Source organism: Anguilla anguilla, chromosome 6 (genome assembly GCF_013347855.1).
Source record: "Anguilla anguilla isolate fAngAng1 chromosome 6, fAngAng1.pri, whole genome shotgun sequence".
Taxonomy (NCBI): Eukaryota; Metazoa; Chordata; class Actinopteri; order Anguilliformes; family Anguillidae; genus Anguilla; species Anguilla anguilla.
The window spans coordinates 43,425,907-43,436,810 of record NC_049206.1 but is presented as its reverse complement, the minus strand read 5'-3'; the positions used below and the strand labels follow the sequence as shown (position 1 = coordinate 43,436,810).

At 39.3% G+C, this 10,904-nt stretch overlaps 1 protein-coding gene across 1 annotated transcript; it reads right to left on the bottom strand.

Annotated features, from left to right (window-relative positions):
• LOC118229443 (protein phosphatase 1 regulatory subunit 14B-like) lies at nt 1–10,159 on the bottom strand. Its single transcript, XM_035421400.1, has 4 exons — nt 9,441–10,159; nt 2,013–2,093; nt 1,302–1,334; nt 1–634 (listed from the first exon to the last, which is right to left on the bottom strand). The coding sequence occupies exons 1-4, from the start codon at nt 9,624–9,626 to the stop codon at nt 566–568; spliced, it is 369 nt and encodes a 122-aa protein (XP_035277291.1). The 5' UTR covers nt 9,627–10,159; the 3' UTR covers nt 1–565.
• Between the last annotated feature and the right edge of the window lie 745 nt (nt 10,160–10,904).

Genomic DNA, 10,904 nt, shown 5'->3' with positions numbered 1-10,904 from the left:
GTTGGTGATCACCCTCCTAAATGGCCAGAGATAGGACTTACAAGCGCACATCTATGAAGCACATGCTGCCTGCCACGGGCTAACAAACAAGCGAACAGATTCAGCTTGCGGTGAAAGTGAGAGATGTACATGAAACAGTTTCTTTTATTAACACATTATACAATACTAATGAGGACAAAAATATATAAATAGAAAAACAATAATGTTGTACAATTCTTTGCTAGTTACAAACAGGCGTTCCATGCAGGTATTCTAATAGACAGTACAATCAATATTTTCACTTCCTTTTAGTGAGAAAAGACAACAAATATTGTAACCTGTATGTTGATCTTTCACAATTCTAAGACTGTCCATTAATCACAACTAAGAGGCAGTCCAAATGGACTGTCTTCACGGAGGCCTATAGTGGTCTTTATGGGTAAAGACATTCCCAACCATCTCCATCATCATCATCATCAGTTGGTTCTGCTATCGACTCTCATGCTGCTCAGCTCACGTGGGCATCTGCTTCTCCAGTTAACTCGTTGTCATGGCAATGGCTTGGTCCCAGCTCCACAAAACCCATTTATTTTCTGAGAGAGCTTGACATTTTCCGAAGACCCTTGATCCGGTACAGCAGCCCATTAATGAAGTCCTGACAGGTAGAAGAGATGACGGGTAACGGGATTATAAACATGTCCGACAGCTTCACAGACTGTACCCGAGTTGTTAAAATTGAGTGAAGGAGACGGACTGTGATATGTCTATGTACTGGTGCAGAGCAAAGATATTAAAACAGAATGACGACAGACTACAATGTAGCCATGTTGTAAATATCAAGCTACTTAGTACCAGTTTTGCACCATTACACGTATAGGCTACAGTCGGTCTTAACCATCTTGTAATAACTCTGGTGCTAAATTATATTACATTATAATTCCATCCATGTGGATGGCTGCTTTGCTCTTTCTTTAGTAATCAGTTGAGGTAAATGCAATCCTGGAGGTAAATGCAATGGTAAGAGCCATGGTTATACATCAGAACCACTGCAGAATTTGTGATTAAATATCATCACCACTAAAGAATATATGATTAAATGTCTATATGGAGAATGATGATGGAGATAAGGATTTGATGACATGAAATAATGTTGTTAATGCTAAAATTCTTAGTCACTGCAATGATCTCATACTGCCTATTGAAGAAGACTCCATTAACAAAGGTATCTGTGAACCCCATTGACTCTAGTTACAAGAAGTGGTGTTGTACAGTCACCAAGAATATAGCCCACATAACCATTTGCTTGCGCCATATTTACTTACATCTTTGGGTTTGCCGCATTCCTGGAGTAGTTCCTACAAAGAGAGGTACACCACAAATTCAAATGAAATGACAGGTGTGAACATTCTAATCTCAACCCTAATCTCATTCAGTGTTACACAAGAGCTCAATAGAAAAAAGGAAAAAAAACTGTCTGAGGTAATCAGCTGACTGCTATGTCATGTGTCTGGGCAGACATACAATAATCAGACACTCCTTCAAAGAGATATATGAATTCTGTGATGTTGGTATGACCTTTCTTGCAAGAAGAGGTATTTTGTTTTCTTTTTTGCTTTAAACTCCAACATGTATCACAACTCGAATTACAGATTGTTACAAATTAGGCCAATCAACACATTATATAGGTGCTTCTTTAGGTATGTGGTATTTATTTTGACTGTCATAGTTAAGCTAATTATAGCATTAGCATATTATGTTTCCATGTATGATTATCTTCTCATTATCCATGTATGATTATCATAAAGTCATACAAAATTAGCACATTTTTAAAAACCAATCCATCATTTTGTTTTCCATTAATATGTCTCAATATTAGCATTTCAACATTAAGTGTTTTTTTTTTAAAGAGCCACCTGGAGAGCCTTTTCAAGGCTCATACCAGTATATGAGGGGCAATTTGCGTGAAATCCAGCAGGATGATCCAGTGTTCACTGTGAAAATGCAAGGGTCATTCTCAGTCTGCGTGAGCCCACCTGCAGCTTGGACCTTTGATCAGCATCTGGTAGCTCCAGGAGCTCATCAATATCTATTTCCAGCTCTGGGATGTCCTCTTCCTGCAGATGGTAAAGTGACACAGGCAGTGGAATGGATAAAATCTGCTTGAGATGGGCCATATATTAAAGAAGTATGTATGCTTTATCTTTATTGCACAATACAATAAAGCATAGAGCTAAACTTTCAGATGAAAAGGTTCCATAAGGCTACTCCGTGTCTCTGAAGAGCAACCATATCTAGTTCAAGGATACATTGTCAGAGAAATTGGTTCAATCTTGGAGCTTTTTCGCATTTCTCACCTGTTATAGAGGGTTTAATAAAGAACATAAAAGGTTCCCCTATGGAGACAAATAAGCTTCATTTCTGAAAGTACTTACATGTCTAAATGTACTTATAGTCTAAACAGACAATGTAAGTGTATCAGGGGATTTCAGTTTGGAAATCGAAATCAATTAAGGATACCTTGCAATTGAATCTCAATTTGTCCAAACAGAAACAGAGATTTAACCACAATATGTTGTGTATTGTAACTAAGTCCAGGCTAGCAGTATGTGACAAATTGGTTCTCCAAATTTTGGAAGAAACCCAACATATCAGCAACTCATCCAATATGAAATTGGATTTATTTGAATAGCACTTTTTACAGGCACTGTCAAAAAGATTTTTTTTTTTACAGAAAACAGAAAATGGGAAAATTTGGAAAGACTGAGACTGAACCCCCAAAAAAACAGGAAATTAAAGACTTTCCCACCCCAATAGAAATAAAAATACTCAAACAGTGGTGAGAAGAAGAAAAAAACAACTCCTTGGTGGGAATATATCCTGGAAGGAACAAAGTTATAGAGGGAAACCCATGCTCTGCTGGCTGGCCCAGTATCTTTACTTAAAATGCTAATAGGCAATGGGGAATATATCCAAGCAAATGACCATCATGGTTGGACCATCAGATTAGAGACTGAGGTGTTAAACTAGCTGGTAAAATAGACAGTCACAACAAATACAAATGTGTATCAATATGCTGGTCAGAAGAGCAAGGCAATAGAGCTAGTCCTCCAGACTGCATCATTTTATGGCTTGATTCACAAGATTGTCAGGACCGGAGCAGCCTATGACACCTGAAGCACCACAGAAGTACTCAGTTTAAGGAAAGAGCACAATTTGGTTCCACATAATTAAAGCAGAGCTCCTGTCACAAAGTTAAATATTTGTGATATTCTGCATTTCTTTCCTGTTCCAGGTAAAGATTTCCTTTCAGCAGTCAAAAAGTTACTGTCAGCTAACATTTTTATTAATATTAATAGTATAATTACTATAATGTTAATTTATTAATACATCACCCATTTCCTGTACATATCAATGGGATTGATTATGACAGCTTATGACATACTTATATGTTCTGTGGAACACATGTACAGTGAATTTAAATGGGGAGTGGCATTAAAACAGGCTATCTTGCACGGCTGTGATGATGAAAGCAGGCTTGGTTTTGTTTAATTTATGCATAACCAAGTACCTCCACCTGCAACACAAATGCAGTTAGTCTTCTGGCTTAAATAAAGCAACTTTCAAAGGCATCTCTTTTCAGTGAAACTGTAGATCCTTCTTGAAAGACATAGCTCAAGACAAGTCTGGATGACTTCCTCCTGCCCCAGATCACGTAACCATGGTAACTGAGTACACAGCCACCCAAAGCCAAGAGCCATTCTGATTTAGCCCCTCTTGGATCAGAGAACTATCTTTTTTATATAAGTGGAGCCATCATTATTATAGCTGTTCCCACAAATTACATGCCGTATATTCTCTCCATGCTGTGGAAGACATACAGTGCACAGGGATTAATACAATAATGTCCACAAATTAATTTGACAGTATGCCCTTTGCACCATTACCTCCAAAACTTACAGATGAACAAACTTTATAACATAAACTTCAATCAAGACATACACTGCATGTACCATCCAGATGTTGTATTGTTGCTTCATGTAGTATGGTTTCCAGCACCAATTACATGCTTTCTATGTCGAAGGTGGTAAGCCACAAATTTAATAATGTTTCCAAATTAAAATTGCAAATATGGTCTGAATTGATCACTTTTATTAAAAATAAGATACTCTTGCTTGCTAGACAATCTCTTTATGTTCAGGTGCACACAAACATGTACACCAGTTTATTTATAAAATGTTCAAAAGTATACCACAGTATAGCAATTAATTGTGTATGTGAATTTTGTTGTTTGGTTTCACTGAGGCAACACGAAAGGCTTTAACAACTGGTGTGATGATCAAGAGAAACTATTTTGGAAATGAATGGTATCATTCCAAAAGTCAAATGAATTCAGATTTCTACCCAAAAGAAGCTTTGGCTACAGAGCAGTTTAAAACCTGAATAACGTCTCTGAAATCAACATTCATGGTTGAAATCCATAGGTATTGTAATAAAATATATATTTATGTGTGCAGTGCTTTAATTCCAAAACTGGCTGCTGTACATCATCCAGATGGGTGCTACACATTGGTGGTGTTAAATTGAGGTCCTCTACTTCACTATGCTTTGAAATGGTAAAATCAGCTATATACTGTAGATGCAATCTATTCATTCACTTTCACATTCTATATACTACATGCTATACTACAAGGCATGTCGATGTTAAGGACATGCTGGGTAAAAACAGTTAGTGTTGTATGTTTATGCTTTAGACTTGTTTTTCAGCTTGGTACTGCTTTACGGTGTGGCGGGCTGTTTAGTACTGTAGTGAGCATATGCACTTGTTGTTCCTGTGATATGCTTCTAACACATCTTTCTACAACTGCATTCTGGGTAACTCCAGATCTAATGACTGACACAAAAGCTGCTAATGAGTAATAAGCAATAGCACTCATAATGTATGATGGTGATTATTGTGTCCCTGTTCTAAGAAATAGGTACTGCCTTCTTGAAGGACACAGAAAGCCCTGACCTTTACAAATGCAAATGAGAAACATCCTTTAATAATTTAGTACAGCGACGCAGGGGGCCGACCGTCCTCTTGCACTAGGAAGTCGGCAACAGAACACCCTCAGTGTGACCTTTACTCTTAGCTGACATGAAAATAATCACCTTTTGCCAACGTCACTACATAATTTATTAGCTTTGGCAGATACCTGTTTTCTTAGGGTGATTTGCCTAGCTCTCATGTCACTCATTATCCGATCACAAACTTTGGTTATTTTACCGAAGCCATTCAGCTAAAGTGCCAGGATGATTGAAGATTCCGTGCCTGAGACTTAAACCTGTGACCTTTTGGTCATGTGCTCTGGTCACTGCGTTACTCCCTACCTCATCACCACACCTCTGGCTTTTCCCCTGCATTTTCATCTTAGCCAGGAATCTAGAATCAACCGCGGTGTAAGATCTACAGTAACTACAACGACCAGAACATTATAATGGCTGTAAAAGCTGTGAGAAGCGAAGAAGCCATAAAAATTTTAACAGCTGCCGGTATAACAACATTTTTCTACCTCAGCACATTAGACCTCGAAACTGCTTTGCAAATGAAGCATTAGGAATGAAGTAAGACTCGTGTTCTCATCCACCACTGCGGCAATAACAGAAGCTACGATCACAATTCCACTTTTCGATGGATTCATTGCTGAGATTGGATGGTCTTCACTACTTGAAACAGTAATGTTACGCCTTATTTGGAATAAGCCATTAAGCTCCAGTCAAAATGTTCCAGGGTTGGACATACTTTTTCAGGCCTTTATTAATCATTTTTAATAGCCACTGGCTGAGCATGAACACAGTATACAAAGTAAAACTCATCATTTTTCCCTCTGGTTTTGATTCTGGGAAATGGGGAATTTTTAATTCATTTTAAAATTCAATAGAAGGTGTGTGTTAGATTTACATTGCAAATATCAGATTTTCCCACAGAACAGGGAGGGGTGACCTTTATGAAATCAAGTGAGGTTGAAGAGTTGCAGCGTGGGGTGGGCGTAGAGTCGAACAAAGATGAATAACCAACTGTTTCCAAAAACAATGAGAGCCTGTGTTAATTTCTCCTGTGTCTTTCTTTTGATTCTTATGAGTAACTACAACATGCACAAACTACAGGAAATATATTCTCAAAGCTCTGTGTCATATTACTTCAGGGTGTCAGGGAAATTACCGTTTCCCATCCCCACATACCCAGAGGTGAGATTCTTCCCCAATAACACAGAGTCACAGCGCCTTCAAAGACCAATAAGACTTTTATTCAACTTGCAAGGAGAAGAATGAGAGAGCGCTCACAAAACTCTCTGAAGTTTCAGATGCATAGGCCGTTCCTTATATCCAACAATCTCAGTAACTTTCCACTAGGCACCGGTGGCATGTTTCTCCTTCTCACCTAAACAGCTACCCCCTGCCCTAATTAATCCTTACCCTCCTTAGCAGTGGACACCCGCTCTGACAACCTTGGTCTTCCCAGCTTTATTTTGTCTCCCGATAAGATTGACCGTACAATAAAATCCTCCAGGTTGCGGTGTCATCTGCCAGTCCTCCCAATATGTGGAGAATGGGACAATATGTTTTTCACACTTAGGCCTTGATCATTTATCTTTTTGTTTACTGACCAATTCTCAGACAGGGTGTTCTCTCACTTTCCAGAACTCGGAACAGACTATGCAAAGGTCTAAACACTTGATTTGAAATGATTTGCTATAAAGAGTATATTTCGAATCACTTACATTGGGATATATGGTATAACAATAATCAAGAGAATAATAAAGGATATATTTAATCACGTGATTGTCTCTATGTTAACACACATATACTGTCAATCAGAAAATTACTCTTACAAGGGTTTGATTGTGACCTCATCTGCTGAAACTCCCCTTCTGAGAAGTTTTTTACTGCACTACCACTTTTATGACATCTATAAAGCCAGCTTTGTTGTGTCATCAAAGAAGTTGTATAAAAACAAATTTCTTTGTTTAAATTTAATGTATCAATAGGCAGATTCCATTCAGAAGAGATCAATGAAACTGCTAGAATTTATTTAATTGAACTGCATGAATCAATCTGTATCCCATTCCCTCTGCATACCCTGACGTTTGAGCATTTTCAGAGTCCAAGTCATCGCTCTTATACGTAGAGGCAAAGATAGCACTGTTCCCATCACTGAATGCATGAAGGTATCTTTTATCCATGGGAACAACTCAAGTTCGCACACAGTTACACACACACAATCTCACATTATGCACTTTTTAGTTCAGCTAAGTTGACCTCAGTAGCAGTGCTACCTAATTAAAGAAAAACTACAGTATGGTAATTTTAGCATGTGAGCACTAATTTACCAATACATTATCATATGATTCATATCTGTGCAATAAGGGCAACAAAGAAATGTATCTGACCTTTCATGGAAAAAAATACACATAAACTTTCAATTGAAAATGAAAGTCAGTATAATGATTTATGATGCAGTATCAGTATATATAGCAGTTATACTAATTAATCTTTATGGGGTGGGGGGGGGGGGGGGGGGGGGGGGGATTAAAATGACCAGAGCACATGGCTGGGATTAATTTTCTCCCAGAACAGTTCCTGTTGGCCTGCAAAGACCTGGCTGGGCCGCACTGAAACAAGAGGCTGAGCTCCGAACACCACACTGTCTCCATTGTCACCATTTTTGCTGTTTGTGAAATGGGGCCCAGTTTAACTCTGACGATGGCCTTTTCTCCCAGAACACTGACTGCTCTTTGGACTGCTGAATGTGCACTCCCTTCCTCCACAGAAAAGGTCACATTTTCGCAAAAAATACTTGTTATTCCATAATAAACTGTTGTAACTTTTATATTTTATACATTTTAAATGGCCTTAGTGCTCTTTAAAAGCATATCTACCATTTGGCTGCCAAAAGTATTCCCATCATAAAAAGTCATTGAGTACAACAACAAAAAACTTCCAGCATATTAATAATATATTCTCCTTCAATTGTTATTGTAATCCATAGCAACTGCTGTCACTGTCACTGCATTGTATAATTTCATAAGTTAAAAAATATCAGCAATAATCGTGTGAAATTTCATGCACTAAATTAATAGTGTTAAAAATTAATTAAAATAATTAATATTGAACTATTCTCTATGAAATTCATCCTGGTGTATTTTATTTTACAATTGTAATGTTTTTTATGCATTCACACACACACACACACACACACACACACACACACACGCGTACACACATTCACACACATACGTACTGCTTTATCATTGAGTTGAGTTTGGGGCTGTATTTTCGTGTTTGCATGGGCAGTAATCCCAGCTTCCAGCCAATGATAAATGTTGCCTCCCAGGAATACTTTGCCAAATTGCTCTGGTTTCTAGGAGATGTATGAATTCTATTGCCATGGTGTTGCCCTGGAACTCCTTACCAATCTTAATGCAGCATGCAGTGTCACTGGCACGAGAACCTTCACTGTTATATGGAGGGGACCCAGAATGGGTTAAGCAAACATTAGCCTTTATTCTTCTGAGATGTGGTGCATGATGGGCAGTTTGTCTATGTCTGAATCCCAGTGGGATTCCAACCTTTGAAGTCATTCATTAAAAGTGGATTTGATATTACTTAATTGATTTTACTTCAAAACTAAAATGTGTGGACTGAAAGGGATTTATCCACTCACAGTATTCATTATAGCAGCAGTGAAGGACATTGTGAAATATTTCTCAGATGAGCTCCTTTATATTAGCATCATAAATTATGTTGCATTACATTCCTTTAGCAGTTATATATGTTTGTGGCTTAATAGCTATTCTGGGCTATTAGTCAGGGGCAAATATCTTTTAATGAGTTAGTGTAATGATACACCGCTCAGGTTTGTGATAAGCAAGCCCCAATGCAAAGTCCAACAGATATTAATGAGCTTATTAGTTCAATTCAGATTTATTAAATAACTCTTTCACAGACCAAATTATACAGCATGTGATGAATGTTTCTCTGCCATTTCCCTCTGAATAAAGCAGGATGACTAACAGATCTCTAGGCACTTACATTCATCTTTTGAAGACACACTGATCATTCAGCTCCTCTGGTTTAGGTGTTGCTGATTGCATTGCATACAATCGCTTCAAATTGTCATATAAAACCATGATGGAGATAAGGTTTCTCTTTATATAAATCAAGAGCGTACAGTATTGCATGGAATAATATTCAAGGATAATCAGTCATGGCATGACTACCCCAGGAGTGCTGGCAAGATAAGCCACAGGAGCATAGTGAAGGACTCACAGCAGAGATGAAAGTACTCGCCATGGCAACACATTGGGGAGATACCTCTTGGGCAGCCCAAAAGCTGCTCACATAACCAAGACTTGACCTGTGAGTGACCCCCCTGACTGACATTGCACACCCCCCTCCACACCTCCACAACAGTACCTCACCTCACAGTCATACAGCAGGTGCAGCTGACCGTCGATCCACTCTTCGATGTCCAGCCTCCGCTGCAGGTCTTTGCGGTTGTACTTGACGGTTAGCTTGCCCAGGCGACGGTACGGCGGCTCCTCCTCTTCCTCCTTGCCGGGTGTCTGGAACATCACCCTGGGCTGGGCGCCGGCCTCCTCCACCATGCCTGCTTCCTGCCTCCTGGAACGGGGCTGGGGAGAGTTGGGCGAGCGCGGTGTGCTGTCTGCGTGTCTCTCTCCTCTCCTCTCGGTCTTGCTCCCTCTCCTCTGTGCGCTTTTCCTCTCTCGCTCTCTCTATCTCTCTCTCGTTCTGTCCCTCTGCCTCTCGTTCATTCCTCGTTCTCTGGCGGTAATGAAAGATGTTTGTGCGGGTGTGCACGCCTGCCTGCTGTCACTGCGTGTGTGTGTGTGTGTGTGTGTGTGTGTGTAGAGAAAGGAAGGGAGAGAGAGAGAGAGAGAGAGAGGGAAAGAGAGAGAGAAAGAGAGAGAGGAGAGTAGATAGGCAGAGAGGCAGAGAAAGGGAGGTAGAATTAGGACAAACAATTATATTATATATAATGATATGCCTCATATATGTCAGTCGACCTTGGTCCTGTATGGCGAGGCCATTGTTGCTAACGTCTGTTACAAATGCTGAATTATTGAGCGCTCTTTGCAGCTCACCTTTCCTGGCGAGTGGATTCACACTCTTTCCTGACCCTGTGCCCGCCCACATACGCTCTCTGCTTAAATATATCAATGGCCCAGAGGCACATTGACAGGGGTTCAGGTTTCGCCCCACCCTCGCCAAGGTGGACACGTTCTCAGGGTTGCCAAACTGGAGCAGTTTCCCTCTAATGCTGGGTTTGTAAAACAAAATCAGGGTCAGTAAGAGTGATCAATAGTCAATGAGGGATTGTAAAACAGTACACGAGGAAACTGTCTTGAATAGTTGCATGGGAATCAGTTGAAGCCTGGGGATATGGAGAGATATTTTGTACAATAAAACTAAAACGCACCTGGCAACACTGTGCATGGGTCTATGATGGATAAGGGGTGCAAATGTAAAACAATTTAAGTTTAAGAAAACGTATGTTCACTTGAGATGTGTTTTAGTCTTTACAAAATCACAGTATCGTGAATATTAAAAATATTGATAAGTTTACCAGCTCACAATGTCATTCAGTGTACCTATACATATTGATGATGAAAAATAAATCTATGTTCTGTGCATTACCCATAAACAAAGTTTGTTAAATATCAATATTTAGACTGAGTGAAATGTTTACCACCTCAGAAATTCAAAATAATAGTACAGTACCACAGTATTATATGTTTTGACAAGATAGTTTTTTATTTTTGGTGGTCCTCAACCATGACGTCCTATGAAAAAACCCAAGCAACTTGTAGACTGCGAGTCTTGCTGAAGGAGTGAATAAGAAAAGTCTGCCTTTTTTTTTGCTT